The sequence below is a fragment of the Callospermophilus lateralis genome, chromosome 6, assembly GCF_048772815.1.
Source record: "Callospermophilus lateralis isolate mCalLat2 chromosome 6, mCalLat2.hap1, whole genome shotgun sequence".
NCBI classification, from domain to species: domain Eukaryota; kingdom Metazoa; phylum Chordata; class Mammalia; order Rodentia; family Sciuridae; genus Callospermophilus; species Callospermophilus lateralis.
The window spans coordinates 56661421-56677585 of record NC_135310.1 but is presented as its reverse complement, the minus strand read 5'-3'; the positions used below and the strand labels follow the sequence as shown (position 1 = coordinate 56677585).

The 16165-nt window shown below is 35.8% G+C and overlaps 1 protein-coding gene across 2 annotated transcripts in view; it reads left to right on the top strand.

The window, feature by feature from the left end:
• The window catches only part of Afg1l (AFG1 like ATPase), a 210262-nt gene that overhangs the window by 170447 nt on the left and 23650 nt on the right, over window positions 1–16165 (top strand). For both annotated transcript variants that reach the window (XM_076859874.1, XM_076859873.1), the window contains exons 9-10: window positions 2307–2377; window positions 2634–2734. In XM_076859874.1, the coding sequence (XP_076715989.1) occupies window positions 2307–2377; window positions 2634–2734 (172 nt within the window). The remainder of the gene's footprint in view (window positions 1–2306; window positions 2378–2633; window positions 2735–16165) is intronic.

The window sequence follows — 16165 nt, the reverse complement described above, 5'->3', positions numbered from 1 at the left end:
TAACAGTCATAAATGACATAAACTGCTTCTATAAACTGTTTTTTAGGCTACTTAACACCAATATTTAATTTTTTTGTTGTAGATAGACACAATATCTTTATTTTTTAAATTTATTTTTATGTGGTGCCGAGGATCGAACCCATTGTCTCATGTGTGCAAGGCAAGTGCTCTACCACTGAGCCACAGCCACAGCCCCAACACCAATATTTTTTTAGTTTGTATTTTGTAAATTCTGAGTGACTTTTGGTAGTATTATAGAATTCTTATAAGACACTGTTACAATAAAGTAATTTTGTTATTTTATATAAAATTTCACAGTTTGTGAAATCACATAGTAAATTCACAGATTTTATTTTAGTAAATTCACAGACTTTGAGGATATGGTCTGAAGATATTCTATTGAGCCACATTTTAATATTTTATTATATTAGAACAAAGGGTAAGAGATCACCATTGAGGAAGTTTGTAAGCTATTGTTGTTTATTCACCAAATAGATATTTGGAAACCCATCATCTGTCTTAGTTATTTTTCAGAATTCATGGCTATCCTAAGGAAAGGTTAACTTTTTGTATGTGTGATACTGGCATTCTACAACTGAGCTATATCCTCAGTCATTTTTATTTTTATTTTTTTATTTTGAGACAGATTCTCACCAAGTTACTGAGACTGATCCCAAACTTGGAATCCTCCTTCCTCAGCTTCCCATATTGCTGGGATTATATGCACACACTACCATGCCCAATCCAAGGAGAGTTTAACTTCTAAAAGCCAGCAAACATTCTGGGTGACTGGCATAACTCTCTCCTATCTATATTCCTTAAAAAGTAGATCACTTTTTAAATAGTTGTGTTTGTGAACATTCTCATTGCAAGGTGGAATAATTACAAGTGATATCCAAAAACATACATGAGATTTCATGGGCCTTGATGTTGCCATTAGCTTATAAAATTTCTTGATACATTTAAACTAATTTTTGTCTATAATCACTTTTTCTGAAGTGTCATTTTATTATTTTAATGTAGCTTATTCAATTGTCAATACAAAACTTCATGAAATTCAAATAGTATTACAAAGTTAACCATTGCAAATATTTTTAAGATCCTTTGTGGTGAAGTAGTTACTACTTGAAATATAGTAATTCCAAACCCTTCATAATGATAATGTACTTGCTGCATTTTAAAGAAATTTGCTCTAGAACAGTTGAAGAATCAGTTGTTTATGTGTAAAATGCCAGCCACCTGGTAAGTATCCCCAGGGAGAATGATTTTCTCTAATTTAAACTTAGTCTAAAGAAAAGATAACCTCTTGTATTAATTTTCAGTAAGACTTTATTAAAGTGCATATCCAGAATCTAGTTCAGTTGCTTTCAGAACTAGTTAAGAGTGATTTGCCTGTCAAAATTAAACATATTGGCAGGTCATCCTGTCTATATTTGTATGTAGAATTGGAGTAAAACTTACATTTTCACTTGAAGTGTTTTTTTGAGCAGTTTCTTTCTTCTAGCAGTTATATTATTTTATTGACTGTTAATTTATCAACTCATTTAAAAAAAAAAGTGAGAGGAAAAAAAGGCCACAGCATTATCACATTTCTATATGTGTGTTCCCTAAACCATATGGTGATTTCTAATTAGAATACAAAAGATTGTGTGATGAGACTAACTTCATAGTAGCTGTGATGGTGGGTATCACAGAGAGTTTTTTCTGGAATTTCCAAAAAGGACACTTTTGAGAGAAACTGTGTCGTCTGTAATTGTCCTTATACTAGAAGTCTGATAAAGTTATTGATGTGTAGATCAAGTTGGTATTTCGAAGCTAGTAATTTAACTCTGGATGCTTGATCCTCACAGTCAGTAGCTTGACTTGATTTTTCTTTTTTTTTTTTTTTAAAGCAGCTTCAATATTTAATTTCACATGTACCCTCTCACTAGAGATTTCAAAGGATACTTTGCTAGATGCTTGACTGCCTTGTCTATTTGCTCTTGTTTTGCATGCAAGAGAGAGCCAGAAGCTTTCTTCTCATTGTGTACACATAGTATTAATGGATTTACTCTGCCTGTATCGTCTCATTACTGGAAACAGCTAGAAGCACAGAAGTCTTTCAGTGTATGCAAATAAGGCAGAATCATCTACCTGAGAGTTAATATTCTCTGCTTTTAAGTGTATTCTAAATCTAATGTTTGTATTTAGAGCATAACATCCTGTTCTCTTTTTTTATGGGCAAAAAGCTAAGCAGGCTCAGGCAGCTGTTTGATGTTGGCTTCAAGTGTTATTAATTTCATATTCTATTATTCTTTTCACTGTAGCACAAGTGAAGCTGATGTGGAGGCTGTCATGGATAAGTTGTTTGATGAGCTGGCTCAGAAACAAAATGATTGTACGTAAGTTAATTTCTCTTGAAAGAGAATACATTTAGAACACAATGCCCAATCTCCACTGACCAATTAATAAGTTCCATTGCTGTATATGGGTTGATGCCACGCTCAAGTGGCAGTCATTGTATCAGCATTTTGTCTAATTTATGTGTTGAATCATGTGCTATTATTCATCAAGCTATGCATTTCCTATCTGTAAGAGATGAATTTTATAGTAATTATCCAGACAAGATTGAGTCTTTGTTCATGTTCCCATAGTAACTAGACCAAGGATTCTAAAAGTGCAAGGCAGAGAGCTGCGGCTGAATAAAGCCTGTGGAACCGTTGCCGACTGCACATTTGAAGAGCTGTGTGAGAGAGTAAGTATCCAGGCACGTCCAGACTCATTGGCCTTTTCACATGTTAAAATACTTCATGTTTTCCTCTGCCTCTTTCAGATTTTAAAATACTATTCACAGAGTCAGAACTGTTTTTAAAGTCTCATTAAGGGAAATACTCATCTATATTTGCCATGTGCTTTTTATAGATGTTGGCATGAAATTTGCTCTTAGAGGGGCTCTAAAGCAAAATTAGAAATGCAGAGAGAACTGTCAACTGTTGCTGAGAGCAAAAATAAAATCAGTTTAGGACTATTTTGTAAAAGTCGCACACGAGGGATTTTTAAAAATTCAAAGTGAAGTTAATATGTGGGAAACAGAAAGATGGAGTAATATCACCTTGTTCTACAAAACGTGACATAAAGAATTCTCATTCTTATACCCATTGCTCATTTGCTATACCATCATATCTGACCTTTTTTTTAGATCAGGGTCAAAGAAAGTGAATTTCTAAAACTGTGATATCTCTACTATGTCAGAAATAACACATTCCACAAATAAAATACATGCATATACATACATTCAGGTAAGAAAGACTTCACCGGTCCTGGTGGTACTCACTTTAATCCCAGCAACTTGGGAGACTGAGGCAGGAGGGTCACAAGTTCAAGGCCAGCCTCAGCAATTTACTGAGTCCTTGTCTCAAAATAAAAAATAAAATGGGCTAGGGATGTAGTTCAGTGATAGAGTGCCCTTGAGTCAGTACTGCAAAGAAAAAAAAAAAGGAAGATTTTGCAGATTGATTTTAGATATGATATGAATTCTGGCTTTTCAAAATTCTGGAATTCTCAGTATTCAGTGGATATTTAGTGTGTTTACTCATGATAAATCTTGAGAGAAACAAATCCAAATTAGATATAACGTTAAGTATAATTCCTTAACTGACATTTAGAAATTATCACTCCAGTTGGCCTCTGATTTATTTAGACTTTTACGTAACTAAAGAAGAGTTTGCCAGTAAGAGGAAATAGAAAGTACTTATTTATACCTACCAGCCATTTTATGAGTACTCTTCTTGAAAATTAATGACTTAATTACTTCTAACCAGAAGTAATATTTAAACCAGAGAGATGAATCCAATCTACAGTCATTTAGCACTTCAGAACCAATGAAGTTTGTGATCAATTAGGATCCTTTGACAGAGTGGTAACACTAGTCTTTGTTAGCAATCCCATTCTGGCTGATATAGACTCTTCAGACTTCTACTGGACTTGTCTCATTAAGGTCCTAATAACCTAGTAACTTCAGACAAAATTCTTTCAAAGTCTTCGTTCAGGTTTTACTCACTTTACCAGTGAGAAATGCACTTGAGCAGAATCTTGTGCATTCAAAAGATACTTTCCGACTGCAGAAAGGCACCCCACTGAGGAGAAGGAAAGGACAAGAGGGGCCAGGCCAGTGGTGCAGGTGACTCAGGAGGCTGAGGCAAGAGGATTGCAAGTTCAAAGCCAGCCTCAGCAACTTAGGCCCTAAGCGACTTAGTGAGACTGTGTCTCAAAATAAAAAATAAAAAGGACTGGGGATGTGGCTCAGTGGTACAGTACCCTGGTTTCAATCCCTGGTTCACCTCCACGCCCCCCACCCCCCCCCCCCGCCAAAAAAAAAGGAAAGGACAGGAGGGTGCAAAGGTGCTCTCTTGGAGCAAATACTGAGCATTTCTCTGTATTGTTTTTTATATGCTCAGGAGACTGTTATATTCTTTCAGGAAACTTACCATCCAAAAAAAGGCTACCTAGAACCAAAATCTTCATTGTCTGTTTACTGTATGATGGTGATGAGAAGAAGGTTAATTGGGATTTCATTTTGAAAAATGAAAATAAGACTTGTAAAAATAAGTCACTTTTATTTTATTTGACAAAATGTGGATTTTTAATAGCTATGAATTAAACTCTTAGAATAAACAGTGAACGAATTTGTGTTTATTTTTGGCATAAGTTTCTTGACAAATTCTAGGGTGATAAACTCTTCATGGTTTGCTTGTTCAGTCACACAGAAAATCATTTTTATAAAGACATTTAAGGATTTCATCCATTTTCTTGAAATCCTTTAACTTTATGACTATTTGAATTAATTGTTTTCTTTTTAAAAAATGTTTTGTTTTAATTAGTTACACATCATATATAATGGAGTATAATTTTTCATTCTTCTGGTTGTGCATTATGTAGAATCACACCAGTCCTATAGTTACATATGTACATAGGGTAATAATGTCTGATTCATTCTATCTTTCCTACCCCCATGCCCCCTCCCCTCCCTTCATTCCCCTCTACCTAATCTAAAGTAATTCTATTCTTCCCCTAGCCACCCCCCTCATTGTGTTTTTCTTTTGAAGTTTTCATGGTGTCATTGTCTCTGTTTTTTTTTTTTTTCTTCTTCAAGTTAGACAGATCCTAATCAGTGACTTTTGCATCCATAGATTTGCCCTTTATCTACATTATAATTATGGGATGTTTACTATGTCGACCACCTCTGAATAATCAACAAAAGACACTCACATGAGCGTTAGGGTTAGTTCCCAGTATTAAGCTATGAGCGGTGTTTGAGGAAAGGCTAAATTTTTAAGTGGTCAGTTCATTTGGGACTGTCTTCTTGTTACAGTGATTTTGCATTTCTTTGCAGCCTTATAATTCTGACAATCCAGATATTGAATACTTATGTGAAGAGGACCCTTGAAATCATTCAACTTCAGATGTGGCCTAAAACTGTTAATTAATTATAATGATCTTATGAGCCAGGGTAAATACTTGCCCAAAAAAATTCTGTAAAGAAAATATTGCATTCATACCAAGATAAAGAAATAGGAATGTGGTGTGACTGGGATGGTCCCAGCTTTGGATTGCCTAAGTTGGTCTTCTGGAAGGCTTTTGAAGCCCAAAATCCATTCAATGTCCACTACTGATGACGTGGTGAAAAAGACCTTGACAAGGAGTGAATGAGCAGACAGTGTGTAATTATTATTTTTAAGCCATGGCTCTTTCCAAGGAAGAAACTAATATGTTCTTAGACTTTTAAATATATTAGGTAGAAACTTACCTATTAGTTTCATAATAAGGTAAAAGAAGATTTTAACTAGAAGTTCCTGCTGTGAGTCAAAGGCAAAAGACCTTAGGCATTCTGCTTTTTATGTGTCTCTTTCTTCCCTGTTCCAAATGCAGTCTCTAGGGTCTGTAATCTTTTAGATTACCATCTAGCTTCTTGGTATCTCTGGGATTCTTTTTTTTACAAGGTCTATAATTCATCGCTGTCATGCTCAGAGAAGCAGTTCCAATGAGGAAACCCTATAGCACCTTCATAATAATAATAGCTAACAGAGCTATTCATTAAGTGCATTCTAAGCACTGTTATGTATTAATTTATTTAATACTTAAAATAGGTATCGTTGAGGAGCCAAGATGTTATTTTCCTAGGGTTACACAGCTGGTAAGTGGCAGAGCCCAGGCTTGAACTCCTTGGTAATTTGGGAGCCAGATTCTGGCCAGTTTTTTTTTTTTTTTTTTTTCTTTTTAAATCACTACAGATATCTGAAGATGTTCTGGATAAGTTCTGCTTCAAATCATTAAAATAATTCAAATTCTGCTGTGAAGTCCAGTCAGATACTTTGTGAATTTCTACATCTAAGCTAAGCTTTGAGACTTTTGTGGAGCATGAAGCTGGCTGGGGAACAGACACCCTCCAGTCCTGAGAGCCCACCTCTATGCTGAGAATGTTAGCACAGAGCACAGAGCTGTCCAAACCACATGCCTTTGCTTATCCACTGTGAATCAGTACAGCTATTGACCCCTGCATCCTCCTGAAGGCTGTGTCTGACCTGTACCTCCAGGATGGGGGCTGTAAACATTTGGCAGCTTTCATCCTTTTTACTCTTTAATAAAAATGTTACTATTTTCTGTCCCTGCCATGATATGAAAAAGATTGTGAAGTGCTGCATTAGAGAAGTGTGGGTGGGTAAAGGAAAGCATGTTTGAGTGGTTTTTGTTCCCTGCCATTCCCTCTGTATGAGAGCTGTAGTAAAGAAAAATGAAGCTGATGCATCTCTCTGGACATGCTGTGAGCTTTCAGGCTTTCTTCCTTACCTTGCCTTATTATGTGGCTTCATCAGAGGGTAGTGGAGAAGTCAGAATTATGGTTACTTAAGCCAGTGGTTCTCAAAATGTGGCTCATAGACCTTGAGGGGTTCCTGAGATCCTGACTTCAGATGTCTCTGAGGTCCAAACTCTATGTGAATACTAGGACACTTCTTGCCTTTTTCTTTTTCACTGTGGTGACATTTATAGTAATGGTGCTAAAGGAACATTAGGTGACACTGCTGAATCAAGTGTGAACCAAAACTGTGGCAGCAAACCATATTGCATTCTTCATTGCCCATGTACTCACAGTAAAAACCAACAGCAACAAAATAACAACAACAAAAAACAAACAAACAAACAAACAAAAAAACCCAGTTCCGTTTAAGTATATCCTTGAAAAAGCAGTAAAAACTATTAATTTTGTTAAATCTCAACGTGACATTCCTTTTTTCAGTATTCTTTGTGACAAATGGGAAATTCCTATAATGAAACACTTATGCCAAATACAATGAAGGTCTTGGGCAAAAGCACTCAGGTCTGTAATCTTTTGAGTTGCAAGCTGAACTAGCCACTTACTCCCATCCCCACCCCCTAAGATACCATTTTACTTAAAAGACTTAATGATAGACAAACTGGTTTTTTAGATTTGGCAGACATTTTCTTACAATGTTTGATAGACATTTTCTTGAAAAATGAATGAAGTAAGATTGTCATTTCAAGTAAAACAACTGACAATATTTATTACCAGTGATAAAATTTGAGCAAACAAATGAAAACTAAAATTTTGGAAAACTTGTTTCCTCCATCATGAATTTGGCAGCTTTCCAATTCTTAAATACTTTTTTCTGATGACATTAATGGTGATATTAACAAATGCAGTGTTTTTATAATAAGATAACTAAATGTGTTAACATTTGAAAGGTCTAACTTATTAAATTAATGTTTTCCAATAACCAGTTCATACTCTTTAAAATCACTCAGGACAAAAGACCCATTTGAAATGTGAGAAAGACTAGTGGAATATAACAACTCAAGAAGTATACTGTTGGGTTGGGGCTGTGGCTTAGCGGTAGCGCACTTGCCTGGCATGTGTGAGGCACTGGGTTCGATTCTCAGCAACACATATGAATAAAAAAAATAAATAAATAAAGGTCTATCAACAACTAAAAATATATTTAAAAAAAGAAGTATACTGTTACTGTTTTGGATTCTATTTTGCAACTAACATTTTAAAACTACCTCTTGGGCTGCAGATGTAGCTCAGTGATAGAGCAATTCCCTCGCATGAACATGGCCCTAGGTTTGATTCCCTAGTACATCAAAAAAAAAAAACAAAAAACAAAAAAAAACCAGAAAACTCCACAAAACTACCTCTTGTCAAGTTTTTATAAACTTTTAAGTAAACTTTATTTTTTTAGAACAGTTTTGGAGTTATTGAGAAATTGTGAAGAGTTTTTATCTGCTTCCAAATCTAATTTCCCTTCTTATTAACATCTTATATCAGTATGGTACATTTGTTACAATTAAGGAAACAATATTGATACATGGTTCTTAATATAAAGTCTATACTTTTCAGACATTATTAAGTTTGGCCCTGTATCCTTTTTTCTATCCCAGGGGCCTAGCTAGGACTTCATATTACTTTATCATGTTTTTTCAGCTCCTCTTGAGTATGACACTTTCTTAGATTTTTCTTATTTTTAGTGACCTTAGCAGTTTTGGCAGGTACTAGTCAGGTATTTTGTTGATTCACTTGGAATTTGTCTGACATTTTTCTTGTGATTAGTCTAGAATCATGGGTCTTTGGGATTAGACCACAGTTGTCAAATGCTATTTTCTTTCTTTTGATGCTGGGGTTTGAACCCAGAGGCACTCTACCACTGAGCTGTATTCCCAGCCCATTTTTAAATTTTTATTTTGAGACAGGGTCTCACTAAATTGCTTAGTGTCTCGATACATTGCTGAGGCTAACCTTGAACTTGAGATCTTCCTGCCTTAGCCTCCTGTGTCATTGGGATTACAGGCATGCGCCACTATTCCAGGCTCAGGTGCTATTTTCATCAAGGAATCATACTGTCAGTTTATCACCACTGATGTTAACCTTCAACAGACTTGTCTGAGATAGCATTTGTTAGGTTTTTCCATCCTAAGGTTACTATTTTCCTCCCTCTCCTTAGGGTTCTCTTTGGAAAAAAAACTTCTTGTTGAGTTTTCATGAAACATCAAAGAAGAATATCTGCAATTAATTTGGTGGGGCTAATATAATACTTTTTTATTTTCCAACTGCATATCTAAGGTCAGATTTTCTTATTTACCTCAACTAAAGCAACTTAATTGCAATAAATTGAATGTAGGAACAGATATGAAAATCCAGCTGTTTTCTATTATGCTACACATTAAAGCAATTTTTTGTGTGTGTGTGTGTGTGTGTGTGTGTGTGGTACTGGGGCCTTGTGCATGCAAGGCAAGTGCTCTACCAACCAAGCTTTATCCCCAGCCCTTAAAGTGACTTTTAAAATATGAAACAGTTATTACTTTCATTTTTTATAAAAAATTTATGTTATGATGGATTTAATATAATAGTTTTACCATTGTTACTTTAAGTGAATAGATAAAGATTGTAAATTTTTCTCAGTTTTAATTTCTAATACAATAAACATCAGGAAAGAAAACCACATGAATAAAGGCTCTTTGGATTCTTCAATAACTTTTAAGAGTATAAAGGGGGTCTTAAGACCAAAATGTTTGAAAACCATTTGCTTTAGGGTTAAAATTTTGTGAACCAAAAATGAAAGAATCGTTTTCAAAGAAAGCAAGCCAATGCTGAATTCTAAAGACTTAATGAGTAAACTGGCTGTACCTGAATTTTCCTTATTGAGAAATGTAATTTTTACACCTGCAGGAAATTGTTTCCTCAACCAATAACAGTGCTCACAAGTAACTATTTGCAAGAGCAGTTTGTTTTTTGTGTCTTAAAAATAATGACAGGTAGCCAGGTGTGTTTGCAAAAAGTCTGGGCAGAAAATATATCAGTTGATGCATATGCATGGTATATACATTGCTCACTGTCAACTTCTTGTTTGCTAGCTTTCTTCTTTTGTTCTTAGTCCTCAAGAAAGAAAGTCCATTACATATATGTATTGGCCATCATCTATCTATTAATCTTAGTTATATTGCATCAGTTGCTGGGTGCAGTGGCACACACCTATAATCCCAGCAGCTTGGGAGGCTGAGGCAGGAGGATCGTGAATTCAAAGCCAACCTCAGTAACAGCCTCAATGAGACCCTGTCTCTAAATAAAATACAAAATAGGGCTGGGGATGTGGCTCAGTGGTTGAGTGCCCTGAGCTTAATCCCTGGTACCAAAAGTAAATGAAGTTCATATATATATATATATCTCCACACACACACACATACACACACACATTATATATATATATTATATATAATCAATTTATGTATTATTAGACTTATAGCCATACCAAATAGTATCTTTTTTTCCCCCCAAATAGTATCTTTTGGAAGCTTTGGAGTGGTATTTACCTTCTCTTTTCCTTTTTTAATGCTTTATTTGCTCTTACTGTAAATGAAACCACTGATTGGGAACTACTTCTGGTTTGTGTCCTGTGCTTGGTTCACTGTCAGAAAATACTAAAGGATGAATAGCTTTTATCCATACTATTTGGCCAAGACTCAAGACTGAAAGGCTTGATGGTGTTTGAATGCTAACAGTGGTGATTAGCATCAGGGAATAAGGGCATTAATCACCAGAGCCTAGGCAGCCCAGGAGTCTCCCTAGCCCTTTACTTTCCCAGCAGCAAAACTGATCTGTAGCATTGCTGATCTGTGTGTGTTCATCACCCACAGATGCTGACCTCTGGCAGAGCCATGTCCAAATAAGGCAGACAGCCAGGCTGGCTAATGCAGAGGTGATAGGTAGGGCAGAAGTGAGCGCTCAGGTAGGGCAGAAGAAAGCTTAGTAGTAAATATGGATTATTGTAGGGAGGGATATGAATCCAGTGTCACAAACAAGCCCTAAGTCTTTTGTTCCTTGTTCTTTTGTGCCCTCATTCCCAGTCAATATTTAAGATTAAGTCATAGTCTTGGTGTTAAAAGACACCTTTTTATGATGCTGGTCATTTATGTAACCTTTCTACCAATACTGAATCCTCCCTACCAGCCCTGGTCCTCCATTTGTCCAGCTTCTGATTTGTGCCTGATTTTGTCTTGCAATGCCAATTTGGGGGATGCAGTTAATATGTGAGAAGGAAAGTAGGACATATTCAGATTAAAATTTTACCATACATACCTGGACTTAGCCTATTTCGTATTGATTCTCAGAATAATAAAGATTTTTGGAATAAAACCTCATAATTGACCCAAAACATAATTTGATTTAAAAAGGTAATATGTAGGGGTTGGGTTGTGGCTCAGTGATAGAGTGTTCACCTATCACATGTGAGGCCCTGGGTTTGATCTTTAGCACCATATAAAAGTAAATAAAATAAAGGTATTGTGTCCAACTACAGCTAAAAAAAAAAAGTAAAATCTTTACAAGTAACTTCTTACCTGAGTTTATTTCATTATTCCAAAAATTTGGACATAAAAGAAAAAAGGAATCTGGGTGCCGTGGCCCATGCCTGTAATCCCAGTGGCTCAGAAGGCTGAGGCAGGAGGATTACATGTTCAAAGCCAACTTCAGCAACTTAGTGAGACCCGCTCTGGGGTGGGGGGGGGGGAGTAAACTCTGTTGGGGCTGGGGCTGTAGCTCAGTGGCTGAGCGCTAGCCTCACATGCATGAGGCACTGGTTCAATCCTCAGCCCCACGTACAAAAATAAATAAATAAAGATATATTTTTTAAAAAAAGAAAAAGAAAACTCTCTTTAAGGGTGTTTTTTCTAATTGTTGATTGCTTTGTGTCTTCAAAGGACAACACTATATATTGGGTTAAAAGTTGTTGACTGACAACTTTTTTGGTGTGTTTTACTGTTTTAAAGGAAAAGGAAAAAAGGACTGTTATAGAAATCTCCATAAAAGAAGGGCTGGATTAAAATTTTGAAATTTGTGGTCATTTCCATGATGCTATTAGGAATAATCAGAAGGAATAAAGAAAAACTGGGTCAAGAGGACACCTCCCTGCTTCCAATTTTTCTATTATAGGACAAATAGTTTCGATAGCGTTATCCAGCTTCTGTTCCCAAACTAGGGCAGAAACAGCTTCTTTGCTGCTGCTGCTGCTTGGGTTTCAAACTTTTCAAGCCACCGGCTTCTCAGACCCTGCCTAGAGCTTCTCTAAGAGAGAACACTTATTTTCTGTCAGTATATTTATGTCATCGCTGTTAAATGAAATGGTTTGGAAACATGTCCAGTTCCTGTAATGGGGAGAGAGTGCCCAGGAATTCCAAGAGGGTGTCAAGAGGAAAGTAAGTGTGCCAAGAAGTGTCTGTTTTCAATATGTTCTCTGTCTCAGGGATAAAATTAATTTGTGGATCAGAGATAGTTGTAGATAAAAGTCCTCATATTTCTACTAAGGAAAAAGAGAGAAAACTAACATTTAATATGTATTTAAGTCTTTAAGGAGTATGTCATCTACTTGCTGACATAATTTTAAAAAAATTGTTTTTTTCAGTACTGACTATTGAACCCAGGGCCTTGAACAGTCAGGCTGGCACTCTACCACTGAGATATTACCTCAGCCCTTTTAAATTTTTTTTATTAGGCTGGTTTCCAACTTGTGATCCCCCTGCCTCAGCCTCATGAGTAGTTGGGATTATAGGTGTGTGCCCAAGTAATCATCAAAAATAGAATTTGGGCTGGAGTTGTGTCTCAGTGGTAGTGTTGACCTAGCATGCACAAGGCCCTGTATTTGATCCCTAGCTTTGCAGAAATAAATAAGTATAATAAGTAAAATTAAAACTAAATAATTCATTTTTAATTTAATATTATCTCATTCCTTTTTTAAAATTAGAGCTTTTTAATTATGAACAATGGTTGGGTTCATCCCAACTCATTTTGCTTTTAATAAAAAATGTATCAGAGCACTCAGTATTCTGAACATCAGTCTTCTGAACAGCAGAAGACCTTTATCTTGAAGTTGATAAAGCGCTGAGAGGGAAAAAATTTAGGTAAATCAATTAACATAACTATAAAACACTTTAAAAGTACTTGATTTTTTAAAAAATTGCTTTCCAACCAAATGCCTTGGTTTTTCTTGAACAAAAAAAAAAAAAAAAAGTTTTTTTTATCAATTAATTCTTTGATTTTGACTTTAAAATAGTCATTTCCTTCCACACAGTACATGATTTGATATAATTTGTAGTACCTTCTCCCTAGATTAGATAGTTGACTCAAAATTAGTTATTACATAGGTAATTTCTAGTTGGAATATTCAATAAGGTATTTCTCATTAGATGTTTTATTACTTTGAGATATATTTTAGGGAAAAATATGGAAATTGTTAGAATGTGCTATTTTTGTTTTCTAAATAGCTGGGTGAAGGTATTATTGAGTTGGACAAAATATTTTAAGAAAAAAACTGGAAATGAGTTATAAATGTCATAGGAACTATAAAGCCACACATTTTAGTATCAAATATTACTTATTTTTTTATCTTTTATATAATCAAGATACATATATCTATTATTTCTCCCCTCAAGATTATTGCATTGATTCAGTGGTCAGAAACTATTTCTCAAGTGTGTTCATACCTAGATTTCTATGTTATAAGGAATATTAAGAAGTATTAGAAGGTTTCTTTCAAGGAGTTGACAATTTAGTAAAGGAAATACCTTTACTAAATGAATTAAGTAACAAATATAGGAGAGTGGAAAGAGGCCCAAATGACTCAGGAAATATCAGTTCTAATTCTGACTCAGATACTTTTAGACAGATTACTTAATTACTCTGTGGGGTCCAAGTTCCTTACCTGTAAAATGTATCATGTGTTCAGTTAATTTCTGTCATTCCTTTCAGCAGTAACTGTCTTCTCTAATGAGCGGTGCTCACTAGTTAAATACATACTATGAAGGCATAAGGAATTAAAAGTCAGGATGCTAAGGGCTGGGAAGGCTCCCAGGAGACGTGAGATTACAGTAGGAAATTAATATTGACCTTAAAAGATGAGTAGAATGTAGATGGATAAGCAGAGTGAAGGTATTTCAACCATGGTCTGAAGCCAAGCATCACATGTTTCCAAAGGGTTGGAGGACAGAAAGTATTTGCCTAATGAGAACAGAGTGCATGTTAAAGAGAAAAAGGAAATAAAAATGAAAACCTAAAAAAAAATACAAGAGGGGCTGGGGGTGTGGCTCAAGTGGTAGCGCTCACCTGGCATGCGTGTGGCCCAGGTTCGATCCTCAACACCACATACAAACAAAGATGTTGTGTCCGCCGAAAACTAAAAAATAAATATTAAAAAAAAAAAATACAAGAAAAAAGAAAATCTCAGACAGATTCACCATAAAAACCAGGCAGAGAAATATAGAATTCTTACTATGACCCACCAGAGTCATTTTAAGTTTTGAGCAGGAACATGGAACCTAAAGTAATGTTTTAGGAAGACACAGGGCTGCACATTCCAGGAAGGCCTGCAGTTTTCACCAGCAGGTTCTGGTGAGTCATCAAACAGCATGTCCCCTTGGGAAGGTTCTTTTTTCAAGAAGGAAACTTAGAAAAATAAACCAGCATCCTAGATATTTGTTTGTTGCCTCATGCAAGGTAACAGAATCCTGCCCTTTTATATCATAGGGCATTTCTCCATGATCACTCAATAAATGTGTACCAAGTATGTAATAAAAGGCTGGCATAGTTCCATAGGTGCTGTAGAGGGTACCAAGATGAGCAAGAGGCAGTTTCCTCTATTCTTACACAGTCTTAATTTAGAAAAGAAACTGTGGTCAGTACACATAAATCACTAGAATATGAGGCAGATTATAATTAATACTACAAGTTAAGTACAGCCAGGATGCTGTGGATGATCAAAGAGGAGTTGGGCCTTGAAGGCCAGAAGGTTGGAGATTCTGTTGGTGCAGGAATGGGTCGAAGGAGTATATGAGGGGGTAGCTGATCAGTTCTTTGGGTGCAAAAGGGATCACGAGGGCAGCTGGTATGATTTCTTTCTGAGACTTTCAGAAATCACAGAGTATATTTGGAGAAATGTAGTCTAGGGACAGTTATACTTCCTTTAGGGACAGAAAAGCTTCTTTTGGACCAGCACACTTAGCAATCACATTTGCTAATTATCCAAAATAATTATTCAAAAGGCACTGCTGAACAAAGACACAGAGAAAGTACAGTCAACATTAGGAAGAAGGGACCATACTAGTCAATTTCTCATTTTTTTTCTGGGGGTGGGGGGGCAGGACAGGGTTGAGGGCACATCACATTTGGCCTCAAATGGACATCTAAAATTCTGTAGAAATCAGCAGAGTCTGGCTTGAGGAACCAGAAGGGGAGCCAGTGAGGAACCAAGGCAGCTGAAAATCTAGGAGAGGAAAAAAATTACAAAGGAATACCCTGAGAGGCTGGGGGTGTAGCTCCATTAGGAGAGTGCTTGCCTTGCATACAATGCCCTGGGTTCAATTCCCAGCACCACACACACACACACACACACACACAAAGGAATACCCTATCCTGTGAAATATACATGCACAGCTGAGGTAAAAGCATACAATAGCAATAAAAACTGAAAAGAGACTTCAGTGCTGTCCCTCATAGAGGAGACAGAGTTTGGAGTTTGAGACTAACCAAGTAATTAACTGCTAAAATATCAATGACAACAATAAAATCACTATGCTAAGAATCCCAGGTCTTGGGGCTGGAGTCGTGGCTCAGTGGCAGAGCACTTCCCAAGCATATGTGAGGCACTGGGTTCGATTCTTAGTACTACATAAAAATAAACAAATAAAGGTATACTGTCCATCTACAACCACAAAAAAAATTAACAATTAAGTTTACACAGGCATAGTAATATAGGGCCCATTTTCAAGAGAAAAGATAATCAACGGAGACTGCACCTGAGATGACAAAAATGTTGGAATTAAATACAAAGATTTAAAAGTAGATTTTGTATCTATGCTCAGATATGTAAAGGAATTCATATTTGTAATGAATAAACAAATAAGACATCTTAGCAGAAAATTTGAAGATATAAAAAAGAACCAAATGGAAATTCTAAAACTAAAAATTATAAATTCTAGACCTAAAAATTTCAAAATTGACTGTTTTTGCGTACAGAGTGTAGGTGATAGGAGACTTAATGAATTTAAGAACAGATCAACAGAAATTATATAGTCTGAAACACTTATTGAAAAAGGTTGAAAAAATATGAACATAACTTTATGATAT